This window comes from Coregonus lavaretus (assembly GCF_964263955.1).
Source record: "Coregonus lavaretus genome assembly, chromosome: 13".
NCBI classification, from domain to species: domain Eukaryota; kingdom Metazoa; phylum Chordata; class Actinopteri; order Salmoniformes; family Salmonidae; genus Coregonus; species Coregonus lavaretus.
The window spans coordinates 43,711,734-43,738,888 of NC_140000.1; the positions used below are offsets into that span (position 1 = coordinate 43,711,734).

At 42.7% G+C, this 27,155-nt stretch overlaps 1 protein-coding gene across 2 annotated transcripts in view; it reads right to left on the minus strand.

Moving 5' to 3' along the window:
* Window positions 1-27,155, minus strand: part of LOC311140393 (muskelin) — a 35,633-nt gene that overhangs the window by 2,020 nt on the left and 6,458 nt on the right. Inside the window, exons 2-14 of one of the 2 annotated variants that reach the window (XM_084175428.1) lie at window positions 18,971-19,040; window positions 16,916-17,058; window positions 16,721-16,809; window positions 16,448-16,557; window positions 15,830-16,022; window positions 15,306-15,440; window positions 15,043-15,108; window positions 12,423-12,535; window positions 8,835-9,047; window positions 8,209-8,430; window positions 7,445-7,574; window positions 889-1,036; window positions 31-145 (exon numbers count right to left, since the gene is read on the minus strand). In XM_084175428.1, coding sequence (XP_084031554.1) covers window positions 31-145; window positions 889-1,036; window positions 7,445-7,574; window positions 8,209-8,430; window positions 8,835-9,047; window positions 12,423-12,535; window positions 15,043-15,108; window positions 15,306-15,440; window positions 15,830-16,022; window positions 16,448-16,557; window positions 16,721-16,809; window positions 16,916-17,058; window positions 18,971-19,040 — 1,747 coding nt within the window. The remainder of the gene's footprint in view (window positions 1-30; window positions 146-888; window positions 1,037-7,444; window positions 7,575-8,208; window positions 8,431-8,834; window positions 9,048-12,422; window positions 12,536-15,042; window positions 15,109-15,305; window positions 15,441-15,829; window positions 16,023-16,447; window positions 16,558-16,720; window positions 16,810-16,915; window positions 17,059-18,970; window positions 19,041-27,155) is intronic. The other variant, XM_084175427.1, reaches the window with a different exon arrangement.

Here is a 27,155-nt window from a genome sequence, read left to right on the forward strand (position 1 = left end):
ATTAAAAAAATTAAAGTGTGTCTCTGTGACCTTGTGCATTTCGTCATAGACCAGCTGGTGGGCGAAGCGTGGACAGGGCTCCTCCTCCTGCAGAGCCTTACTGGGGTTCTCCTTCACCGCCTGGTCATTCTTATATACACACGACCTGCAGCGCGCACACACACACACACACAGTACAACAGTTAGTACGCACATAGCCTTAACCCTGAAGAGGAACAACACCCGTTGTGTTTCTATACCTTAAAAGGGAAACATGCCCACACACCCTGAAGCAAATATTGGAACACACTTGTTGACAGCCTCCTACGCACGAACACACACACATTGACTTAATTTACTGGACACTCAGTCAAAAGAACAGCTAGAGAAAGCAGTGTACCGGAACCAGCGGCAGGCAGCACTGACAGCTTGTTCTCTCACAAGCACTGTTTCAACTGACCAAATGAGCTAGTCCAGAACAAAGACTTTCTCTATGAAGATGCAGAGGTACAACACACACACGGACAGACACACACACGCTCTGAAAGAACATTTAGTTCTCTTTTGAAGGGCAGAGATTATGAAACTCACTTTCAGGAGGTCAGGAAAGACTTTGAAATATGATGCTACTGGTTGATGATTGTATCAGTGTCTTACGGTGTGTGGGTGTGTTCAACTATATTTGTGGGGACCAGAAGTCTCCACAAGAATAGTAAACCATTATTTATTTTACCAACTGGGGACATTTTGTCCCCACAAGGTCAAATGCTATTTCTAGGGGGTTTAGGGTTAAGGTTAGAATTAGGGTTAGGAGCTAGGGTTAGTTTTAGGGCTAGGGAAAATATTTTGAATGGGACTGAATTGTGTGTCCCCACAAGGTTAGTTATACAAGACGTGTGTGTTTCGTACCAGTTGTTGCGTGCGATATCGTAGATCCAAAAGGAGTTACGGACGTTCTCCTCTCGTTTGTCCTTGTCCTTGCTGAGGCCAGACAGGACGTGGATCTCATTCAGCTCTGGGTCTATGGTGGCCCTCTGGGTGAAGCCCGTCATCGGCACTGAGGGACAAACACACATCAGAGAGAGGTTTAAAACAGAGACGGGTGCTACTGAGAGAACTGAGAGAGAATAGCATGCTACATTGAGATAACAGAGAGAATAGCAGGCTACATTGAGATAACAGAGAGAATAGCAGGCTACATTGAGATAACAGAGAGAATAGCAGGCTACATTGAGATAACAGAGAGAATAGCAGGCTATATTGAAATAACAGAGAGAATAGCAGGCTACATTGAGATAACGGGGAGAATAGCAGGGATTCAGCATTTCTCCTGATCACAGAATTCTGGCCTCTAGGGTTATTTAACGCTACCGTAATTTTTTTCCATCAGAGGCAAAGATTAAAAGACTTGAGAGAAATGGGATAGACTACGAATGCAAAAGGCTGCTCACATAGCAACGTACATAGCAACGAGACTCGCTGGAGACAAACAGAACAATGCAAATGTATGGTTGTTTTTCTACGGATTTGCATTTGTGATATCAAAAGCTGACAGAACAGGATGTGTTTGCAGTCACAGTGTAAACAGTCTGCAACTATCCATATGCATGTTGTTTTACCCGGATTTGCGTACATTGCTTGTCTAAAGTAATCCCCTGATTGCACATGACATGTTTGTGGTCATGACACGTCACAGTGTATAGAGTATGCTACTATTCATACGCATAGAGGAATATGGAACACATATAGGCCAAGTAGTTCCGCTTTGTGGTCATCGGCTGCTTATTAGTCACAACATGTGCTTCAGTAGTTGCATGTAAGAAGCAAGTATAAGCCCTCGCAATGACTTCATAGTGTATCAAATCTATGTGGGTTGTTACCATGGCTATGATGGTAAGTTGAGGAACAGCGACAAAACAAAGATGCTGTGTTGTGCTTAATCACTTAGTACTACCAACTTGAACTAATACATTTGTATGGAACCCACCATATGCTTTCAAGGAAAATTAGGGCCATTTCTCAAACAAGCTCCATAGACAGTTTGCCAAACAATACACAACATGAATTATGCGTCGGTGTCCTGTTCCAAGACATGAACTTCTGGATAAACAAAACAATAACGATAGGCCCCTAGGTCAACCAGCCTGTGTAACTTGAGTAGAGAGTACAGATTGTTTTAGAGAATTAACAAAACAAAGACGTTTATTTGAAGAACAAGAAAACGGCAGGACAGAGCCACTAGAGACTGTGCTCTGCCCTTCAGACATAGCCTACGTCCCAAATGGCAACCTATTCCCTATATAGTGCACTATATTTGACCACGGCCCATATATGTGCATCCCAAATGGCACACTATTACATTCCTAGTGCACTACTTTTGACCAGACCCTATGGGCCCAGGTCAAAAGTAGTACACAATATAGGGAATAGGGTGTCATTAGGGACATAGATATAGAGCAGCGTTATGAAATGGAAATGAACAGGGAGATGTTTCTGTGGTACCGGAGCAGAGCACAGAGCTGCTGTGTCGGCGATAAACAGAGAATGATTACAATGTTTGGGCTTGCTGCTTCCTTCCTGCCAAAATACATTCTGTTCTTTCTCTCTCGTTCTTTCGCTCTCCACCTCTCTGTTCTTTCTCTCTTAATCGCTCTTGTTCTTTCGCTCTCGCTTGCTCATTCTGCATCTTTCGGTTTCCCCCTCGTCTCGGCCTTACTCGCTCTCCCTTTCGGCTTCTTCACTCCCTCGCTCTCTCTCCATCTCCCTACTTCTGCCTCCCTTCCATTCCCATCTCTCGTTCTTTCAGGATTACACAGATGCGAGAGGCACACAGACAGAGGTCTATTAATACTCTGCCATCATCACGCCAGTCCAGCTCTGCTCTGTCCATCCAGCGATCTCAGTCAGACAATCTGTTTATCAGGACAAGAAGCATCTCTTTCTCTCTCTCTGCTGCCCTGTGCCTTTTAATGATCTGCACTGAAAAGTCTGTCACATGTCACTTTAATAGAGGAGACATGAGAAGGTATCTCCTCCTACAGCTATCTATGGCATCTGAAAGCACAGATTCTATTAGAGTCTTTAGTGCAAGGGTAGATTAAGATATATGTGATGATGGGGAGAGTTCTGTAAATGTAGTATCACTGAGCCACAAGCTTGATGGGAGAAGGCACAGATTAGGCTACACACACACACACGCACACACACTGCTGCTGACCAAAAGCATCAGCTGATCGTGACTATTATATATATATATATATATATATATATATATATATATATATATATATATATATATATATATATATATATATATATATATATATATATAGGCACATTTCATGGTGTAACCCTCAAAATAAACACCAATGGTATTCACTAAGTTGATGGTTTATATTTAGGATAATGTTTTACAGCTTTGTCATTCAATTGTTTTTGTTTAAATAATCGTATTCAGTTATTTCATATATTTTACGTATATATATATATATATATATATATATATATATATATATATATATATATATATAAACTCAGCAAAAAAAGAAACGTCCCTTTTTCAGGACCCTGTCTTTCAAAGATAATTAGTAAAAATCCAAATAACTTCACAGATCTTCATTGTAAAGGGTTTAAACACTGTTTCCCATGCTTGTTCAATGAACCATAAACAATTAATGAACATGCACCTGTGGAACGGTCATTAAGACACTAACAGCTTACAGACGGTAGGCAATTAAGGTCACAGTTCTGAAAACTTAGGACACTAAAGAGGCCTTTCTACTGACTCTGAAAAACACCAAAAGAAAGATGCCCAGGGTCACTGCTCATCTGCGTGAACGTGCCTTAGGCATGCTGCAAGGAGGCATGAGGACTGCAGATGTGGCCAGGGCAATAAATTGCAATGTCCGTACTGTGAGACGCCTAAGACAGCGCTACAGGGAGACAGGACGGACAGCTGATCGTCCTCGCAGTGGCAGACCATGTGTAACAACACCTGCACAGAATCGGTACATCCGAACATCACACCTGCGGGACAGGTACAGGATGGCAACAACAACTGCCCGAGTTACACCAGGAACGCACAATCCCTCCATCAGTGCTCAGACTGTCCACAATAGGCTGAGAGAGGCTGGACTGAGGGCTTGTAGGCCTGTTGTAAGGCAGGTCCTCACCATACATCACCGGCAACAACGTCGCCTATGGGCACAAACCCACCGTTGCTGGACCAGACAGGACTGGCAAAAAGTGCTCTTCTCTGACGAGTCGCAGCTTCGTCTCACCAGGGGTGATGGTTGGATTCGCGTTTATCGTCGAAGGAATGAGTGTTATACTGAGGCCTGTACTCTGGAGCGGGATCGATTTGGAGGTGGAGGGTCCGTCATGGTCTGGGGCGGTGTGTCACAGCATCATCGGACTGAGCTTGTTGTCATTGCAGGCAATCTCAACACTGTGCGTTACAGGGAAGACTTCCTCCTCCCTCATGTGATAACCTTCCTGCAGGCTCATCCTGATATGACCCTCCAGCATGACAATGCCACCAGCCATACTGCTCGTTCTGTGTGTGATTTCCTGCAAGACAGGAATGTTAGTGTTCTGCCATGACCAGCGAAGAGCCCGGATCTCAATCCCACTGAGCACGTCTGGGACCTGTTGGATCGGAGGGTGAGGGCTAGGGCCATTCCTCCCCATGAAATGTCCGGGAACTTGCAGGTGCCTTGGTGGAAGAGTGGGGTAACATCTCACAGCAAGAACTGGCAAATCTGGTGCAGTCCATGAGGAGGAGATGCACTGCAGTACTTAATGCAGCTGGTGGCCACACCAGATACTGACTGTTACTTTTGATTTTGACCCCCCCTTTGTTCAGGGACACATTATTCAATTTCTGTTAGTCACATGTCTGTGGAACTTGTTCAGTTTATGTCTCAGTTGTTGAATCTTGTTATGTTCATACAAATATTTACACATGTTAAGTTTGCTGAAAATAAACGTAGTTCACAGTGAGAGGACGTTACTTTTTTTGCTGAGTTATATATAACATTTTGTTTATAGCTGCTTTATTTTACTATTTCAACATGTGTTTGTTGTCAATGTTTAGGTGTCAAAGTGGTGGCAGTTGTGAATAAAGCCAACAGTTGGAAGAGTTGCAGAGTTAATTGAAAATAATGCCATTGTTAATTAGATGCTTTTTTCATTAATTAGGCTATTTTCTCTTGAACCATATGGTCTATCCACTAGAAAGTCATGAACAATATGGACACATACACTGCTCAAAAAAATTAAGGGAACACTTAAACAACACATCCTAGATCTGAATGAATGAAATAATCTTATTAAATACTTTTTTCTTTACATAGTTGAATGTGCTGACAAGAAAATCACACAAAAATTATCAATGGAAATCAAATTTATCAACCTATGGATGTCTGGATTTGGAGTCACCCTCAAAATTAAAGTGGAAAACCACACTACAGGCTGATCCAACTTTGATGTAATGTCCTTAAAAAACAAGTCAAAATGAGGCTCAGTAGTGTGTGTGGCCTCCACGTGCCTGTATGACCTCCCTACAACGCCTGGGCATGCTCCTGATGCGCCAACTACTGGACAGTCTGTGGTGCAACGTGGCGTTGGTGGATGGAGCGAGACATGATGTCCCAGATGTGCTCAATTGGATTCAGGTCTGGGGAACGGGCGGGCCAGTCCATAGCATCAATGCCTTCCTCTTGCAGGAACTGCTGACACACTCCAGCCACATGAGGTCTAGCATTGTCTTGCATTAGGAGGAACCCAGGGCCAACCGCACCAGCATATGGTCTCACAAGGGGTCTGAGGATCTCATCTCGGTACCTAATGGCAGTCAGGCTACCTCTGGCGAGCACATGGAGGGCTGTGCGGCCCCCCAAAGAAATGCCACCCCACACCATGACTGACCCACCGCCAAACCGGTCATGCTGGAGGATGTTGCAGGCAGCAGAACGTTCTCCACGGCGTCTCCAGACTCTGTCACGTCTGTTACATGTGCTCAGTGTGAACCTGCTTTCATCTGTGAAGAGCACAGGGCGCCAGTGGCGAATTTGCCAATCTTGGTGTTCTCTGGCAAATGCCAAACGTCCTGCACGGTGTTGGGCTGTAAGCACAACCCCCACCTGTGGACGTCGGGCCCTCATACCACCCTCATGGAGTCTGTTTCTGACCGTTTGAGCAGACACATGCACATTTGTGGCCTGCTGGAGGTCATTTTGCAGGGCTCTGGCAGTGCTCCTCCTTGCACAAAGGCGGAGGTAGCGGTCCTGCTGCTGGGTTGTTGCCCTCCTACGGCCTCCTCCACGTCTCCTGATGTACTGGCCTGTCTCCTGGTAGCGCCTCCATGCTCTGGACACTACGCTGACAGACACAGCAAACCTTCTTGCCACAGCTCGCATTGATGTGCCATCCTGGATGAGCTGCACTACCTGAGCCACTTGTGTGGGTTGTAGACTCCGTCTCATGCTACCACTAGAGTGAAAGCACCGCCAGCATTCAAAAGTGACCAAAACATCAGCCAGGAAGCATAGGAACTGAGAAGTGGTCTGTGGTCACCACCTGCAGAACCACTTCTTTATTGGGGGTGTCTTGCTAATTGCCTATAATTTCCACCTGTTGTCTATTCCATTTGCACAACAGCATGTGAAATGTATTGTCAATCAGTGTTGCTTCCTAAGTGGACAGTTTGATTTCACAGAAGTGTGATTGACTTGGAGTTACATTGTGTTGTTTAAGTGTTCCCTTTATTTTTTTGAGCAGCGTATAATACGGTAATTGAATAGTTACCATATATGTTTTCTGTTAATTACCAAAATGACTGAAGATTACAGTAACTTTGGTAAATTACCAGTAGCTTTGCAACCCTGTGTGCGTGTGTGTGTTAGAAAAAGTAGAGGATGAAAGAGTGTGGTTCTGTGAGAGATTGAGAACAAAAAGTAAAGAGAAAGTGTATTGTGAGAGATTGAGACAGTGTGTGTGTGTGTGGTGAGAGAGCAATCTAATTAACGTTCCTGTGATGTTTTACTAAATACCACAATAATACGGGGGTGGGATTTTCTAAGAATTCAATTTGCACATGACAAAAATGCTATTCTCAGAAGCTGATGAAATCAACTGCTCACTTTCTAACTACAGCAAGCAATTATGAATTCCAATTTTGTAAAGAAACGCACTGCGGCCACGATTCTCTGTTGCCCTGCAGAATGGGTGGAACCCAGGGTGCAACATGCTGAAGGCGGTGAGGGGACTTTGACATGAAAACCTAGATGAGTTTAGCCTTGTAATACCCTTGGCATAAGACCTGCCAATATGAGACCTGAGCAGATCCGTTTGGAACAAAATGTTGGCACTAAACAATGAAGGTGTGTCGGCTGTACTATCCTCCACCCTTGGCATTACCAGTTACTGTCCCTGGTGGCTTAAGTGACTAAGTAGACATTCTTACCCATGCCGGAGTCCTTCTTGGTTCCGTCTGAGATGATCTCCACATGGTCCCCGTCCACGTCGTAGCTGAAGAAGTCATTCAGGTACGTCTTTGACCTCTGACCTCCAAACACATACAGACAACGATTCCTCTAGAGAAAGGGTGGGGTGGGGTGTGAGAGAGAGAGAGAGAGAGAGAGAGAGAGAGAGAGAGAGAGAGAGAGAGAGAGAGAGAGAGAGAGAGAGAGAGAGAGAGAGAGAGAGAGAGAGAGAGAGAGAGAGAGAGAGAGAGAGAGAGAGAGAGAGAGAGAGAGAGAGAGAGAGAGAGAGAGAGAGAGAGAGAGAGAGAGAGAGAGAGAGAGAGAGAGAGAGAGAGAGAGAGAGAGAGCAAAATCTAATTCATGCCAACGCTCTGAATGGTTTACATTCTTCTGTGAAACAAGATAGTCAGAACTATCAGTTCAATTATCCTTGGCTTCTTAAAAGTCCTGAGAGTAAAATCGGTGCATATTTGTTCTGTTATGTCATTGGCTTTCTCTAAAAACACAAAGCAGAAAGCCATTTTGGCTCTTCTGAATGCTTCAGTCATGATTGTGTGGGTATTGATTTGTTTCTGTAAATAACTCATTCTGGTGTTTGTGCTGAATTCTATAAAGAATGTCACCGCAAAGTTGCCACATTGTGTGTTGATATGTGTGAGTATCCATGTATGAGCACAGTTCAGTATCATCCACGCAACATTACCCTACCATCAACACCAGTCATGGTACTACTCCCATAACTCACAGTGTGGAAGAGCATGCAGTGTCCGATGCGTGACTGGACGTCCTCAGGCCCAGCGTTGCAGGAGTCTTCTCTGAGCAGGCTCCAGGTTCCGGCCTGGCAGTGGAAGGCATACAGCCCACTGAACTGGGGCTCGGACGTCCTGCTGTCCTCCACACTGCCGTTACACATCAGGATCCGACCGCCAAACGTATAGATCATGTGCTTCTCCGAGTCCATACACATCTATAGGGAGAGGGAGGAAAGAGGGCGTAAGGATGAGAGAAAGGGAGAGAGGAGGAGAGAAAGGTTGGGTAGGAAGAGAGAGTCATGAGATTCAACATTTGGATTTCAGTGTTGGGCTTAGAGCAGTGGAAAAATGATGCAGAAATCCTTGGCATTTACAGATCCATTTTTAGCTTAAAAAGTGGGACACGAGGAAAATATGTCAAGACTGTAGCTGGCTAAGCCTTCATCATCAGTGCTCTGGTCTCACCTCCAGATGGCTGAGTGCACCAATTATTTAATCCACAGAAACTCTGTAACCTATTTGGAATTAGGCCCAAAGTGTTTCAATTCACTCCTAGCCAGTTTGGTCCAGTTTGGACGTGTGTGATACAGCTGTGTGAAGGGCGTGATAATGGGGTTACCTGGTGGTCAAAGACGAGCTTGGGCCCGCCGTCGGCTGACGTGTCCTCGCTGAGCAGTGTCCAGGTGTTGGCGTCGACGTCGTAACGGTAGAAGTCACTCTTCAGAGACTTGCTGTTCCTGACGCTGGAGTCTAGGTAGCGGCCGAGCGTGTAGATCTGCCGCCGCTGGCTGTCGATGCACATCTTGTGACAGGACCGCGCACTGGGACCACTCTGGGAGAGGACAGGGGGGACATAGTAAGCCATCGCACAACCTATCAAGAAATTGTAAAACGAGACAACTCGGCCCCCTGCAGTCTATGTGCGTTTCTGCCATTTACTGAACTTTGTTGATATCCAGTACCTGCTCAAAAACATTGTGCCTTTGTAATATTTTCCTATAGTGAAGCAATAAACTATTATCTTCATTATTATCATCCGTTAGATCAGGGGTGTCAAACGTCCGGCCCGCGGGCCGGATCAGGCCTGCAAACGGGTTTAATCCGGCCCGCGAGATGATTAAATTTTTTTTTTTTTATAATAATAATAATAATTTAATAATTTGGTAAAGTATAAAAATGCGCTGCAATTTTTCAATAAAATAAACTGCTGTTCCAATTGCGTCCACTGGATGGCGCAATAGCAATTGTGTTAAGCAAGCAAACTGTTTATACCGGGGCAGAGCAAGTAGGTCAAGCACGTGCAGCCAATGAGCTACTTTGTTTTTGCCCGCGATATTTATTACGGCTTCTACTTTTAACATTATGTGCTTTGGCACCCTCATTGCCCCAATATGTCTCTGTCAAAAAAGAGAAAAGTGGACGCAGAGTGCAGAGTGTTCCAAGAAAAATGGTCATCCTATTTATTCACGGAATTGAATGGGAAAGCTGTATGTTTGGTGTGTTCAGAGCATGTTGCAGTGCTGAAAGAATATAACCTTCATCGCCACTATGTGAGTCTTCATGCCGACAAATATGACAACTTTCAAGGACAGCGGAGATGAGAGAAGGTGAATGAACTGTTGGCGGGTCTGAAGAAACAGCAGTCTGTGTTTACTCACAGCCGAGACATCAGTGACGCTGCAGTGAAAGCTAGCTACCTCATTGCTAATGAAATCGCAGTGGCTTCAAAACCATTTAGTGAGGGTGAATTTGTAAAAACATGCATGATGAAGGCAGCGGAGATTGTGTTCCCTGAAAAGCGGCAGGCTTTTGCAAATATCAGCCTGACAAGAAACACAGTTGCAGACAGGATTTCCGATCTTTCAGTGGATTTGGACAGCCAGTTGAAGCAAAAAGTAAAGTCATTTATTGCGTTTTTGGTTGCAATTGATGAAAGCACGGACATTACAGATGTTGCACAACTGGCCATTTTCATCCGCGGAGTTGATGACACATTGACCGTCACCGAGGAGTTCGTGGAGTTCGTGCCGATGACATACAACGACAGCAGCTGATATTTTTACCGCACTCGTCGGCGCGCTGGACAGGGTCGGAGTGGACTGGTCCCGCGCTGTCAGCCTGGCTACAGATGGTGCGCCCTCAATGATCGGGAAAAAAGCAGGCGTTGTGACAATGTTCAGAGAGAAAGTGCAATCTGCAAATGGAGGACGTGATTTTTTGACTTTTCACTGTATTTTGCACCAGGAGGCTTTGTGTTGCAAGTCATTAAAGATGGATAACGTCATGAAGGTGGTCATCCAAACTGTTAATTTCATCCGACCCAGAAGCCTGAATCACCGTCAGTTTGACAGCCTTCTCAGAGAGAAAGACCACATCTATGGCCTGCCATACCACACTGAGGTAAGATGGTTAAGCCGAGGTGCTGTGCTGAGGCGTTTCTTTGATTTACGAGAAGAAATTGAACAGTTCATGGAAGAAAAGGGCAAACCAGTGTTAGAATTTCATTCCGCAGAATGGATGCAGGACCTTGCATTTATTGTGGATGTTACAGAGCACCTGAATAACTTGAACAAACAGCTGCAAGGGCGCAACAAAGTTGTCACGCAGTATTATGACAGCATACGTTCTTTCAAGTTGAAGCTGTCATTGTGGGAGACGCAACTTGCCGGTGGTGATGCAGCTCACTTCCCCTGTCTGAAAAATGTGTGCGCGACCCAACATGTGGCAGACATGAAGCGGTTCAAAGATAAAATAACGGGACTGTTACGGGAGTTTGAGCAACGCTTTCAGATTTATGTTTATATGTTTTTATGTTGATGTGCTATTGTTTTTAATTGATTTTATTTTATTTGTATATTTAACCTATTCTTGACTCTGTGGATCTTGCACTTGTTTGGGGAACAGGATTTCATTATTTTTTATCTACATTTCTGCCTGAGAAATGACACCCTTATATAGTTCTGTGATCTGTGATATACTTCTGTGAATCACTGCGGCATTGTGTGTTTGTGTGTTCTTTGTCCTCAGAACTTTCAAATAACTTGAGGTGTTTTATGATTAATAGTGATGTTGTGCTTTTGGACACTGTCCTCAGGCTCCAGCTTTATGTTTATATGTTTTTATGTTGATGTGCTATTGTTTTTAATTGTTTTTATTTTATTTGTATATTTAACCTATTCTTGACTCTGTGGTTCTTGCACTTGTTTGGGGAACAGGATTTCATTATTTTTATCTACATTTCTGCCTGAGAAATGACACCCTGATATAGTTATGTGATCTGTGAAACAGTTCTGTTAATCACTGAGGCATTGTGTGTTTGTGTGTTCTTTTTCTTTAGAATTTTCAAATAAACTTGACGTGTTTTATGATTAATAGTGATGTTGTGCTTGTACTATTTTGGACACACTGTCCTCAGGCTCCAGCTTTATGTTGTATGTTGATCGTATTAAAACAAAGAAAACAATCGGAAGTTGTTGTTTTTAAGTTATATATACCATGATTTTTCCGGTCCGGCCCACTTGGGAATAGATTTTCCTCCATGTGGCCCCTGAGCTAAAATGAGTTTGACACCCCTGCGTTAGATAGACATTACCTTCACCTTGACCAAAGAAAACTGCCGTCATTATCATGATCATCATTTATATCATTTATACAGTTTAAACACTTGGTCGATGTAAATATCATAGAAGAGTGTAATTGTCTTTAGGACAGCTGTTTTTTTAGTTATGACATTTGTGTTTCTTTACGTAATATGTAATTGTTGTACTGCATGCGTGTCTATAGTTTTGTTCAATGTTGTGTTAGTGTATGTAAGTGGTTTTGTCTGAAACTTTGTTCCCCCTGCTGCTGTTGGACCAGGTCTCTCTTGAAAAATAGATTTTATCTCAATGAGAAAAACCTGTATGAATAAAGGTTAAATAAAATAAAAAGTAAATACATAAATAATCTAGTGTTCTGCTCATTAAGCAGCTGTAACAATCAGTATGGACCATTTAACAGTTGATGTCTTGTTCTAATAATAATAATAATAATAATAATAATAATAATAATAATAATAATAATAATAATAATAAGCCATTTAGTAGACGCTTTTATCCAAAGCGACTTACAGTCATGTGTGCATACATTTTTACGTTCCGTGTCACAATAACTCCTCTTTTCCACTTTCCCTCCATCCTTCTCTCTTTCATACATCTTGCGCCCTCACCTCCTTCTCTGTGTCTCTGGAGATGCAGACCCACTGGTTCTCCTGAACACTGTAGGCCCAGAAGTCAGCCAGGTCCTGTGTGCCGTCCCAGCCCCCAAAAAGATACACCGTCTCTGTAGGAAACAAGAAGCCAATGCTGGTCAACACCTGGGATGCATTCAACATCACTGAACTACTCCGGTGCCTATACTGAAACACCAACAAGTCTAAAGTCAAGAAAAATGGTCCTTAAACTATCGCTTTACACACAACTTGTATACTGGTTGAAAATGGCAGATTTGGTCACTGATAAGCGCCATTGGAATGCAGTGGCTATACAGTTACATGCTATACAAGACGTCAGAACTCAGGGTGTCCACTTTACAGTGCTGTATGGGATTCAACTGACAGGCGTTCTAAACAGCAGCACTAAGCACAACAAGAAGATATAATAATAATAATAATAATATATAATATGCCATTTAGCAGACGCTTTTATCCAAAGTGACTTACAGTCATGCGGGCATACATTTTTTTTTGTGTGTGTATGGGTGGTCCCGGGGATCGAACCCACTACCTTGGCGTTACAAGCGCCGTGCTCTACCAGCTGAGCTACAGAGGACCACAAAGATGCCCCCATCCCTCCCGCTAATTGGGCTACTTTTGTACGTTTTGTCGTCTGAGAGAGAGGAATACTGGATCAAGAGGACTCGATTTGTTTTGAAAGATGAGACGTTGATTATAATAAATACTGCTTTGATGTCATACAAGCAAACCACACACCCACAAGTCCAAATGTGTGCTTCGCTTTTCCATATGATGAAATTCATGTCCTTTACAGTATCAACGTTTATGATCCCTATATTTGATGTACAGTGACAAGGATGACATGGCGTCATACCCTGTTGTTTTTTTTAACAGAAGGAACCTGTTTGTCGCATTGTGAAGAAAATTTGCAGCAGAACACGCACCTGAATGCACTCATTAATCCATTCTATGCACACCAAAATGACTATCAGTTTGAGCCTTCTGAAAGCCTAACACTAAGATGGTATTTTATAACTTAGCTAGTCATGTTGGCAATAGAATAAGCTTTCGAATTATGCCCACCTGACCCAGAATGCAATTTATAATGGACCAATTTTGGATTGCGTAAACAATAATTGTGTGATGGTGGGGATGCAGACCTGCGTTCCAAATAAAAGTGTGCTTGCTTCAATTCTTCAACGGTACAGCTAGGTGAGCTAAAAAAGCACCTAATAGTTGAAGGCTCTTTCCTTGACTCATAAAAGTGAATTGAAATGATTTAGTAACTGTGCACACTTTGGAGAGGTGTGTGACCACTTTGAGACACCAGTTAGACCTCTTCATCTAACACTTGACTGTTGTGTCCTCACCTTTGGTCCGATTTTTCCCCATAATGTCAAAAGTGTTCCCTTTCAATGGCTACCATGGTTATGCATTTGTTTCTCATATTTCTTCTGTTAGAAACATTTCAATGCAGCCCTATCCATAGAGGCCAACTCCCACGAGTGTAAAGGGTGAAGGGGTAGAAAAAGGCTATTCAAGATAAACACTTAGGCTACATGTTGCCATCCTGAGTGCAATCATGAGAATTTTGGGGGAAATCATGACTTCTAGAGTCCTGAAGAACCCCTGAACTGAGTAGCATGAGTGCATAATTAACACAGCGGTGCACAGGTTCAATGGGCCGTAACCATGGCAAATCAGCAGAGCGGCACACAGGGGTAATGTCTGCATGACGTGCAGACCGTGTGGAGGTTTTTAGAGGTTGTGGGGTTACTCTAGGTCATCTGGATTGACCGAAAACAGAGTACTCAGTGTCTGGGGGCCTGAGAGACAGACCAGCGAGATGCGAGGCTTCTCACAGCCTGTATACACACGCACACAATACAAGCCTTTGTCTTTACAAACGCCTGCAGGCGAGTAAGCCACCAAAACATTACCGAGCACTGAAATAACAACACTGTCTTCTGCAAAACAGCTTTAAAAGGCTATAACATATGTCTTAAACGCCCACAGAAGTAGAAATCCACTTTTGAGTTGAAAGACGATGGCCAGAGCTTACCCACGATGTTGCACAACGATTTAAGTCAATAAGTAATTGTTTTAGTCAAAGTAGGATATATTTTGGCTTGAAGTGACAACCCTGAACTGCCCACTTCGTGTCAATGCCGTGTCTTTTCCTATGAAACGACATGCTAATAATTTTTAGCCTACGTTTCGTTTCAGGGCTGAGCTTTACTTGAAATGGTACCACCCACCCGCATGGCATTGTTTACTAATAAGAAACACCTGCAAAGTTTGAGAATCGTGACTAAGCTGAGCAATTTACTAGAGAATATTTGGATACAGCAAAGATGGTGGATAAATACAGCGAGTGAGGTGTCTCTCTTCCTCTTCTGTCTCTGGCTAAATTGTTCCGCCACAGCCTACACTTGGCTGCCTGAGCCATGGCGCAAATTAAAATAGGGGGTGCAAATTTATGTTACTGCACCTCCACTTTTTCACCAGCAAATTATCATAATCCATTGGATAATTTGTCAAGTTGCACTTATTTGTTTATGTATTTATTTATAGGGGCTGTTGACTAGGTGTGGTGTTAGCCAGCATGCCTCACCTGTCTGAACGTCGATGACCATCTGATGACCTCCCCTCATCCCTGGTCTGTTGTCATCCTCATTACCTGGAGAGAGAGATGGAGCAGGAGAGCGAGAGAAAGGGGTTGAGGGAGAAAAAAATGTAGGAGAGGGTTGGAATGTTGAGGGGAAGTGGAGAAGGAGCAGAAGAGAAAGGGGGACGGGGGAAAACGAGAATGAATCGCTATAGAGCGGTAGTGTACAGCGTACCATAGCCTTTTGTTAATGAGAAAACATTTCCTACTTGAGTAGTTTGTCTCACTGTTCATGTCGTCTGGGCTTGGCTCTTGGGCGGTTGTACCTTTGTTACTCTTGGGGATGATCTGACTCCATCTTGGCTTGTACTCTTGCTGGCTGATGTACTGGTTAAATAAACCGTCTACAGAGGAGATGGTCAAACACAGGAAGATTGTCCAGATTATTTTAGCCAGGAGCTAGAAGTGAATAATTTTGTTACCTTTTCAATCTCAAAAGAAAGCGTGCTGTCAGGATGACATTGCCACGCCCTGAGGTTTCAAATCAATCTGATCAAATGAAAAGGTAATGTACAGATAGATGGGTCTATAGTGTAAATAATTAATCATGTCTATGGTATCCACTAAATCTATGAGCTAAATATAAGCTGAGCTAAGTCCTCAGTGATGGGACGGTAGACATCTGTAGTTAGTATGATGATTGAGGTCATGTAGTTGTATTGCAGTTGATGTGTACAGGGCAGTAGGTCCAGCCCCCATCGGTCTGTGTCTGAGGAGGTGTGGGTGTCACGACCTTTGACGGCTTTGTCGATGAGCTCCTCACAGGCGTCAAAGTCTCCCCGGAGCACCAGGCGGTCGTGAAGGTGTGTCAGCATTTGGTGTTCCAACGCGATGCGCGTCTTCTTCTGCAGCGACTCAAAGGCCTCTGTGTAGTTATGCTGCCGAAAGTGCTTCAGGCACAGGCGGATCGCTTCCTGTTCCCGGTACTAGAGGAGCACAGGGGGAGGGGCAAGAGGATGGGAGGGGACACGCTCACTGTAATATCGCCTCCATCTTTGTTCAATGTTTTTCATCACAAATGTTATACTTCATATTATAAACTGGGTGGTTCGAGCCCTGCATGCTGATTGGCTGACAGCCGTGGTATATCAGACCGTATACCATAGGTATGACAAAATATTATTGTTACTGCTCTAATTACATTGGTAACCAGTTTATAATATCAATAAGGCACCTCTGGAGTTTGCAGTTTATGGCCAATATACCATGGCTAAGGGCTGTATCCAGGCACTCCGCAAATACCACACCCTTGCGGGCCTTATTGCTTAAGTAACCCACTCAGACTGATTCTCTCCCTTAACCCCAACTGTGTATGTGAGTGTGTGCGAGTGTGTCTCAGAGGCAGGCTCACCTTGCTGTACCAGTTAAGACAGGGCTGCACTACATCAGGTTCCTCAATGCCATGCAGCTCAATGTACCAGATACTGAAGTTAAAACTGGGCCCCCAAGACATCAGAGGCACTGAGAGAGAGACAGAGAGAATGGTCTATAAATTTAAGTCATCAACTATTTTGCCATTTTGACTTATTTCCATCTCTAGCCCTGTAGCATCCCCTCACTCCAATCATTTTCAAGCTGGACAGAGTCTGTACAACACGTAGGCCCAAGCCATTTCCAAACTCACCTATTTTAACAAATCTGCAGGGAAACATCTGTTCGTCAATCTTGTGCTTCAAGGTGAAGGTCTCCTTGTTGTAGTCATTCTTCAGGCCACTGCAGAGGAATAGAAGAGAAAAATAAAAGAAATAAGGTACAGATAGAGTAAGGTAGGTTATTTCTACAGTAAATGATTATACTTCACTGTCCCTCTGCCCATCACCTGGACAGGAGTTCTGTCATGTTCTCTTCACTCATCCCACCAAACACTTTGAACTTCTTCAGGTTGCACACGTGAGTCTTCTCATACTTCCCAAAGGTGATGCTCTGAACGATCGCAGGCCTTTCCATTTTCAACAATAAGTACTGGAGGGAAAACAGAGTGCAAAATAGAGGGGAGAATTTGATCAGCAGTCTCTCACAATAATTAATAATGCAGTACCCGATCTATATAAGCAACACATGACACAGCAGTTTTCATTCTACTGCTCTTCTAACATGTTACACAACACTGCAGATGGCACAGACAGCAGAGGAGAAATACTGTGTATAGAAGCTGCAGCACCATCAAACTATGGGACATGTTCACAGGTCACTGGAGTGGTAACTAGCCTGGGCATATATGCTGCCGACAGGACAGGGCACTGGGATAAGCCCTCTGGGAGAGACTGAGGGGATAGAGCAGCACAGATGGAACATCGATTAAATCTGCTTTCCGGAAACCAGGCAACGCACAATCCCTGGGAGACCCATGTTTCTACATGTCCTGTAGGTTTAAATGGTTGTGTAGGTGAACAATAGACATCCACTACCAGAGTGCATCTGCTAGGCTTACTAATGGGTCCCCTGATACAGTTTCATCTTCAACAGTTTTCATCAATAATATGGCAGACATTTTGCGTCTCATTAGGTTTTAGCTAGGGTAGATTTAACACAGAGGGATTATTCCTAGGCTTGGGTATATCGATCTTGCTTTTTCAAAACAGTCCTGACTCCTGTCCTGTCACCTAAAAACATGGCACACTTGATAATGAACGACCCGTATTGCAATGCTTTGTTGATTCTCGTTGCCACGGAAACCGTTATAAAACATTTATATGTGGGCGGCAGGTAGCTTAGTGGGTAAGAGCGTTGTGCCAGTAACCGAAAGGTCGCTGGTTCTAATCCCCGAGCCGACTAGGTGAAAAATCTGTCGATGTGCCCTTAAGCAAGGCACTTAACCCTAATTGCTCCTGTAAGTCGCTCTGGATAAGAGCGTCTGCTAAATGATTAAAATGTAAATGTATATGAAAAGGGCTGTCTTCATGTATTGAATAAAGAAAAGAAGCTTTGCGATGGAGTGATTTATGGGATAAGGCTGTATTATTTATTCAGTATAATTATTTTCAAAGTTACACCTTTCCACAACCTCACTCTCTTTGAAAAGATAAAAGGGGTTGATGAGAGTTCAACATTTTTATAGAGTGAAAAGTATTTGACGTAAACAGATGCTGTGTAGTTTTGCCTCTGCCACACTTAAATGTCTAGCTTGGGTGGTTAAGACTGACATGCTTAGTTTCCTCTTCCTGCAAAAACAAACTTTCAATTTCCTCTGGCTGTAACCACAAGACAGTCAAACACGCTGCGCTGGGCCACTTTCTATTCATAAAAGTGCAAATACAAGTCATTGGGTCTAGACGTGCATACTGTAGATGGGTTAGCTGACAATGCAAGCTTCAATGGTGCAGAGGTCAGTGAGTTATGATTCTGGATGGCCAGATAGCTACCAACAATGACAAGAAACTGCCATGTGGGGAATCGTAAGTGACTTGTTTCAGCTAGTTTCATCTTGTTCTTGGTACCATGTCTTGTTTTGAGGTGTTTTGACTGATTTCATGTCAATGCTAAAATGGATCAAATTCGCTAGCTAGCTAACCAACAACTGTAACTATGTACTTGAGAGACAACAAGTGCTCATTGTGCAAATGTATTTATGTTTTCAATAAACATGGAGACTAAATATAGTTTACATGTTGTCAACAATCTAAGCCAACTCAGTCTGTTTTGCCCCATAGTTGAACACACGTCAGTTTTGTTGCTAAAGAACCAGGTAGGCGCTACTATTTTGCAGCCACCAGTGAATTGAGAACACGGATGTTGTATGCAACTGGGCACAGACCCTCTACTGAAGAGCCCCATCCCAAGACAGGTAAGGCGCAAGGCATGGAAGGTGTGTGAGTGACAGGTAGGCCTAAGTATGAGACAGGTATCTATGTGGGCGGGACACAGCAGACGTTACCTGTGGAGGGTAATTGCTCTCAGACGACCACCTGGAGGACTGGTCATTGGGTTTGTCCACCAAGATGTTTCTACACACAGAAAGGGAAAGATGGGAGAAAGGACATTTTTCAGCCAACATCCAACCATCATTTGTTGTGAGCAAAGGGATAGGGTAATTTCCATGTAAAAGGACCCATGAGCACCACATGTGAAGGAAATTCATAGCAGCATATCAAATTGGGTGTCAAATAAGATATATTTTGGGGAAATGAAGGCATAGATACATTTTTCAACCATTTCCCATCTTAAAAATTAGCATAAATACTGGCTTTGATTTCTTGTCAAACAGAAGGAAAAGGGGTCTTAGAAAACATCTACCAGAAAAAGTCTTAAAGGGATTCTCCGGTACTTTTGTATACTTTTTAGCCAGTAGCTCTGAAAATAGCACTCAAGAGCCAAAAGTGGTCCCCGGAAATCACATACTACGTCACATATGTGATGATACGGTACATGCAACACGTCACTGCGCTCTCTCGCTCTGCTGTGGGTGCATCATGTGTATCTTGCTAGCTGTCACTCACATGGCGAGGGGCTGAAGCTCATTTGTTGAACTCGAATTGCTAGGGGGCTGGCCCACTTGGAGGAAAATTTAGGAAAAATAGCGCAGCACAGCTTCCAGAAAAACAGTTGCTTTCGAACTAGGGATTTCGTGGCTAATTGAAGTAAGAGAGTAATTCTGCTCATAGATTATGCATGTATGAACTACACATTGACACATCCAGCCCCAAGCAGGAGGTTTAAGTAGTTGCCAAAGTACCGGAGCATGTCTTTAAAAGGTATTAGAAATACAGTTGAAGTCGGAAGTTTACATACACTTAGGTTGGAGTCATTAAAACTTGTTTTTCAACCACTCCACAAATGTATTGTTAACAAGCTATAGTTTTGGCAAGTCGGTTAGGACATCTACTTTGTGCATGACAAGTCATTTTTCCAACAATTGTTTACAGACAGATTATTTCACTTATAATTCAATGTATCACAATTCCAGTGGGTCAGAAGTTTACATAAACTAAGTTGACTGTGCCTTTAAACAGCTTGGAAAATTCCAGAAAATTATGTAATGGCTTTAGAAGCTTCTGATAGGCTAAATGACATCATTTGAGTCAATTGGAGGTGTACCTGTGGATGTATTTCAAGGCCTACCTTCAAACTCAGTGCCTCTTTGCTTGATATCATGGGAAAATAAAAAGAAATCAGCCAAGACCTCAGAAAATAAATTGTGAAGATGCTGGAGGAAACAGGTACAAAAGTATCTATATCCACAGTAAAAACAAGTCCTATATCGACATAACCTGAAAGGCCGCTCAGCAAGGAAGAAGCCACTGCTCCAAAACCGCCATAAAAATGCCAGACTATGGTTTGCAACTGCACATGGGGACAAAGATAGTACTTTTTGGAGAAATGTTCTCTGGTCTGATGAAACAAAAATATAACTGTTTGGCCGTAATGTCCATCGTTACATTTGAAGGAAAAAGGGGGTAGCTTGCAAGCCGAAGAACACCATCCCAACCGTGAAGCACGGGGGTGGCATCATCATGCTGTGGGGGTGATTTGCTGCAGGAGGGACTTGTGCACTTCACAAAATAGATGGCATCATGAGGAAGGAAAATTATGTGAATATATTGAAGCAACATCTCAAGACATCAGTCAGGAAGTTAAAGCTTGGTCGCAAATTGGTCTTCCAAATGGACAATGACCCCAAGCATACTTCCAAAGTTGTGGCAAAATGGCTTAAGGACAACAAAGTCAAGGTATTGAAGTGGCCATCACAAAGCCCTGACCTCAATCCTATAGAACATTTGTGGGCAGAACTGAAAAGGCATGTGCGAGCAAGGAGGCCTACAAACCTGACTCAGTTACACCAGCTCTGTCAGGAGGAATGGGCCAAAATTCAACCAACTTATTGTAGGAAAATTGTGGAAGGCTACCCAAAACGTTTGACCCAAGTTAAACAATTTAAAGGCAATGCTACCAAATTCTAATTGAGTGTATGTAAACTTCTGACCCACTGGGAATGTGATGAAAGAAATAAAAGCTGAAATAAATCACTCTCTACTATTATTCTGACATTTCACATTCTTAAAATAAAAGTGGTGATCCTAGCTGACCTAAGACAGGGAATTTTTACTAGGATTAAATGTCAGGAGTTGTGAAAAACTGAGTTTAAATGTATTTGGCTAAGGTTTATGTAAACTTCAACTGTACATCAAAACACAATGTTGAAGTTAAGACCCCTGTCAACTTATATCAACACATATTTCGTTTTGGAGAAGTTTAAGAAACATTGCCTTGTGCCTTGTAATTACATTACCAAAAACCCACATATCTTTAAGATTTTTTATAATTTCTCTCCTGGGCTTGAAATTAACATTTTTAGACAGATTTTTTTGACTTGTCCGAAAGCTTAAGTCACTTGTCCCCCCGCCCAGAAAATTGTTGTATGATGGAAGGAAACACTTCGCAAAATAACATTCATTATTATCACTGGTATTGACAATGGAAGGCTGCTGGTCTCTGATACCTTGTATTATACAATATCTCCTGCCGTTGTGGCCTTAAGCAAGGCACTTGATCTGGCCTTAATGGCCATGTACTCTTATAATCTCCACCCGGCACAGCCAGAAGAGAACTGGCCACCCCTCAGAGCCTGGTTCCTCTCTAGGTTTCTTACTAGGCTCCTGCCTTTCTAGGGAGTTTTTCATTTTACATTTACATTTTAGTCATTTAGCAGACACTCTTATCCAGAGCAACTTACAGATAATGAATATATCTTTTTTTATACTGGCCCCCCGTGGGAATCGAACCCACAACCCTGGCGTTTTCCTAGCCACTGTGCTTCTACATCTGCATTGCCTATGTTTGGGGTTTTAGGCTGGGTTTCTGTATAAGCACTTTGTGACATCTGCTGATGTAAAATTAGCTTTAAATACATTTGATTGACTTAAACCCCCCCCCCCAACGTAAAATACTGCACTGATAGGCTACTGTATAAAACACGTGGTCCTTCAACCCTCCATCTGGAGAGCTACTGGGTGTGCAGGCTTTTGATCCAACCCTGCTCAAACACACCAGAGTCAGCATATCAAGGTCCTGTTGAGCAGCTGATATTTTACAATGTGGTGTGTTCGAGCAGGGCTGGAGCAAAAGCCTGCAAACCCAGTGGCTCTCCTGGACTCCAGGAGGAGTGTTGGCCACCCTGCAACATTACAATTACAACCAAATACTTGTGTTTTTATAAAATAATTCCCACATTCAACGAACCAGGGATTAAATGGCTAAGGCAGGCAAGGTAGGGAACTAATATGTTTTTCTATTTGTAAGGTTAAAATATTCAGTGTTCAGGGGAGATCTTGACAGCATAGGAGTTACTTGTCAATTAGGATATTCTTAGAATATATATTTTAAACTTTGTCAGAATTACATGGCCAGTATTGAATACAGGAGAATCCTAACCAATTTTGAGCGCTTGAGAGAAATACGGTTTTACAACCGGAGTATGCAGTATTGGTTTCATCAACTGTGCACCTGTATCAACTGCGTGACGGCCATTTGCGGTTATACACGAGTGCCGGTGGAAAGTTATTTTAGGACATCGGACAAGACAATGACATTAATACATGCTAATAGCTAAATCGTGTATATATATATATATATATATATATATATATATATATATATATATATATACACACACACACACACACACACACACACACACACACAGTGGGGAGAACAAGTATTTGATACACTACCGATTTTGCAGGTTTTCCTACTTACAAAGCATGTAGAGGTCTGTAATTTTTTATCATAGGGACACTTCAACTGTGAGAGATGGAATCTAAAACAAAAATCCAGAAAATCACATTGTATGATTTTTAAGTAATTAATTTGCATTTTATTGCATGACATAAGTATTTGATACATCAGAAAAGCAGAACTTAATATTTGGTACAGAAACCATTGTTTGCAATTACAGAGATCATACGTTTCCTGTAAGTCTTGACCAGGTTTGCACACACTGCTGCAGGGATTTTGGCCCACTCCTCCATACAGACCTTCTCCAGATCCTTCAGGTTTCGGGGCTGTCGCTGGGCAATACGGACTTTCAGCTCCCTCCAAAGATTTTCTATTGGGTTCAGGTCTGGAGACTGGCTAGGCCACCCAGGACCTTGAGATGCTTCTTATGGAGCCACTCCTTAGTTGCCCTGGCTGTGTGTTTCGTGTCATTGTCATGCTGGAAGACCCAACCATGACCCATCTTCAATGCTCTTACTGAGGGAAGGAGGTTGTTGGCCAAGATCTCGCGATACATGGCCCCATCCATCCTCCCCTCAATACGGTGCAGTCGTCCTGTCCCCTTTGCAGAAAAGCATCCCCAAAGAATGATGTTTCCACCTCCATGCTTCACAGTTGGGATGGTGTTCTTGGGGTTGTACTCATCCTTCTTCTTCCTCCAAACACGGCGAGTGGAGTTTAGACCAAAAAGCTCTATTTTTGTCTCATCAGACCACATGACCTTCTCCCATTCCTCCTCTGGATCATCCAGATGGTCATTGGCAAACTTCAGACGGGCCTGGACATGCGCTGGCTTGAGCAGGGGGACCTTTCGTGCGCTGCAGGATTTTAATCCATGACGGCGTAGTGTGTTACTAATGGTTTTCTTTGAGACTGTGGTCCCAGCTCTCTTCAGGTCATTTACCAGGTCCTGCCGTGTAGTTCTGGGCTGATCCCTCACCTTCCTCATGATCATTGATGCCCCACGAGGTGAGATCTTGCATGGAGCCCCAGACCGAGGGTGATTGACCGTCATCTTGAACTTCTTCCATTTTCTAATAATTGCGCCAACAGTTGTTGCCTTCTCACCAAGCTGCTTGCCTATTGTCCTGTAGCCCATCCCAGCCTTGTGCAGGTCTACAATTTTATCCCTGATGTCCTTACACAGCTCTCTGGTCTTGGCCATTGTGGAGAGGTTAGAGTCTGTTTGATTGAGTGTGTGGACAGGTGTCTTTTATACAGGTAACGAGTTCAAACAGGTGCAGTTAATACAGGTAATGAGTGGAGAACAGGAGGGCTTCTTAAAGAAAAACTAACAGGTCTGTGAGAGCCGGAATTCTTACTGGTTGGTAGGTGATCAAATACTTATGTCATGCAATAAAATGCAAATTAATTACTTAAAAATCATACAATGTGATTTTCTGGATTTTTGTTTTAGATTCCATCTCTCACAGTTGAAGTGTACCTATGATAAAAATTACAGACCTCTACATGCTTTGTAAGTAGGAAAACCTGCAAAGTCGGCAGTGTATCAAATACTTGTTCTCCCCACTGTATATATATATATATATATATATATATATATTTGTTTTTTCCCCCCCTTTTTCTACCCAATTTCGTTAACTAGTGAGATAACCAGCCAAACTACACAATATGTTTTGAATTGGCCATCTTTATTTTACCTGCTGCGCAAATATATCACTCTCCCTCCGCTGGCAACGGCCCACTGGCACAGGCAGGTGATGCACACATCATGACTTTTCCAGGATTTTCATTGCTGACCAAAAATGAGCTATAACTGGGCAAATGACTCACTAACTAGCACTGAATATCAACAAATGTGCACATGTGGCTAGGGTCGCTTTGATCTCAAAAACGCATCTTGTGACTAGGGCTGTGGTGGTCACGAAATTTCATCAGCCGGTGATTGTCAAGCAAATAACTGTCGATCTCATGGTAATTGACGTTAATTAACATAAAGACATTTAGCATCCACACATAGCCTACAAGCCATTTTAAAAAGTCTAATAAATCCCATTTTAAAAAGTCTAATAAATCCATGTAATATAGCCTACACCTTCACAATAAATCCATTATTTATTTTAGACCGGTCTAAAGAAGCATGATATTAGTATATTTCAGAATAAAATAATAGCATACTCTGAGCTGTCCTTATGTTAGGTCCTGATGTGGCTATGCCAAATGGCTGTGGGCTATACTAGTTCATTTAGCAGACAAGATTTGCTTATAATTCCTTGGCATTATTTTATAGTATGAAGAATACAATTGAACAAAGCTGAATAAAATACACATATTTTCTCCAAATGATTTGAGGGAGTGCGTGGCTATTCTGTGTTGAGTGGTTAACAAAGAAATAGGTACTCCTATATGCTTAATTTAGAGTTATTAATGTAACTTTAGTTGTTCTACAAACGTTGGGCTATATGTTTAGATTTGTTATAGATTGTAAGGCTGCATGCTGAGATTCTAATGATGATTTGAAAAAAGTCGCTTGAAAAGGCATGAGCTCGGCTTTGTTTTTTGCGCAGGCTGTACACACTCCAATAGTCTCTCATTCACAATTTGACAAGCACTTGATAATGCCTCGAATTTCGCAGCGGCATCCCCTTTGTGGCCGTAATGCACCCTAAAGAAAATCAATGCCTTTTGCGGCCGGGAGTGCTGCGTTGTTCCCTTCTCTCTGAGCGTGCTGCGCAATTGGAAGCCGTCTCACTCTCATGGCTCTCCGTCACGTGATCGGGTCGTTCTAAGACACATCAGAGACGCAACTGCGCGCGTCCTTATCCAATTCCGAGATGCATATTGAAGATATTGGAAGAACTTGTCCACATTTTCTTTTCGTCAGCCAACAAGATGAGTAGGCCTAACGAACAGCAAAAGAACTAGCCTATGTCAATCTACTATCCCCCATAGTACAAAAGTCAACCTATTCTATTCTGTGCGAGAAATAAATATTCCAAACATAGTCTGGGACAGTTGTGGGATGCAATAGATCCCAAATTAATACAACCGCTAGCATCAAAAAAACGTATTTATGCAATGTGGCTGACGCAACAGATCAGAACGTTTAGCTTAAAATGTTGATAAACTATTAGGCTATTTCTTCAAATTATACGCGCAGCAATGCGCACATTGTATTAGGCTATAAACGCGAATGTTCCATTCGCGGAAAACATCATTATCAAAAGTGACCGCAAATGTAATTATGCATGTATGCTTTTATTATAAAAGGTCACTTTTTATGGTGAAAATTATCTTCCCCAAACTTGAAACTCACGCGCTGCTTATTTATGCCAGTTAGGCTCTGCACCCCTTGTAAAGCCGATTAATGTTCTTAATTTTAAGAAGTTATTTGGCCACTTTAGTTGTGATACAAACCTTATTAAAACATATAGGCCTATGTGCTAGGCTACATGAGGTATGCGACTGTGATTCGAAAAAGTCGCAAAAAAAAGGCATTGTTTCTTATGCTGGGCATCATTCACAAATGATAATATATATTTCACAAGTGATAGGCTAATATTGTCACCCATCAGACTTTTCTTGATTTAATGGTGTCTTTACATATACTAAATATATGTGTGACATTTGTTTTGATTTAGAATGGACCATTATCATGCACCTGTATCGAAACACGGGCAGCGGGAAAAAATACATGTCATCTATGCACTTAAATAGCGAATGGAGGACGCTTTCCCCCGTGGTTTATTTTCATGCCAGCCAGCTAGGCTATACTCCTGTTGTAAATATAAGCAATGTGCTTAATATTAGGAAAGTTGAGAAATAAATATAGTAGGCCTCTCCTATAGAAAGCTGATGGGATCCTCCTCTTTTTATTAGCGGCCATCACTCTGTTTTGTCCGGCAATTGCATAGCCTATAGAAATGTTGCGCAACATGAGCTCATGGGCTCTCATGAAGTTTGATTAGATTTTCGAAAACATTTGCATTGATGTCAGAGTGATTAGAGGGACAATAGAGTGCTGAGTACCAGGCAGTTAGCAATTTTTGTAGGCTACTAATGACCATCAGCAGCATCAGAGCTTGGAGAAGCCTAATTACTGTGACTAAACGGTCATGTGGAATTTGACTGCCTTCATGACTCGTAACCGCCCGTGTGGCAGTAATATGGTCACCTCAACAGCCCTACTTGTGACTGCATGATTGAAAGACCGCTTGTGCCTGTCAATGCAGGCCTACTATAATTATACTCCGATGCGTTCTGCAGAGATTTGGAGGACAGTGTGCAACACATTGCATCCGGAGGACACTGATCCAATTCTGATCGGAGTAGCCTAATTGTTTGATATTGTGATTTTGGCAAGATTTTTTAAACCTTTCCATTCGGGC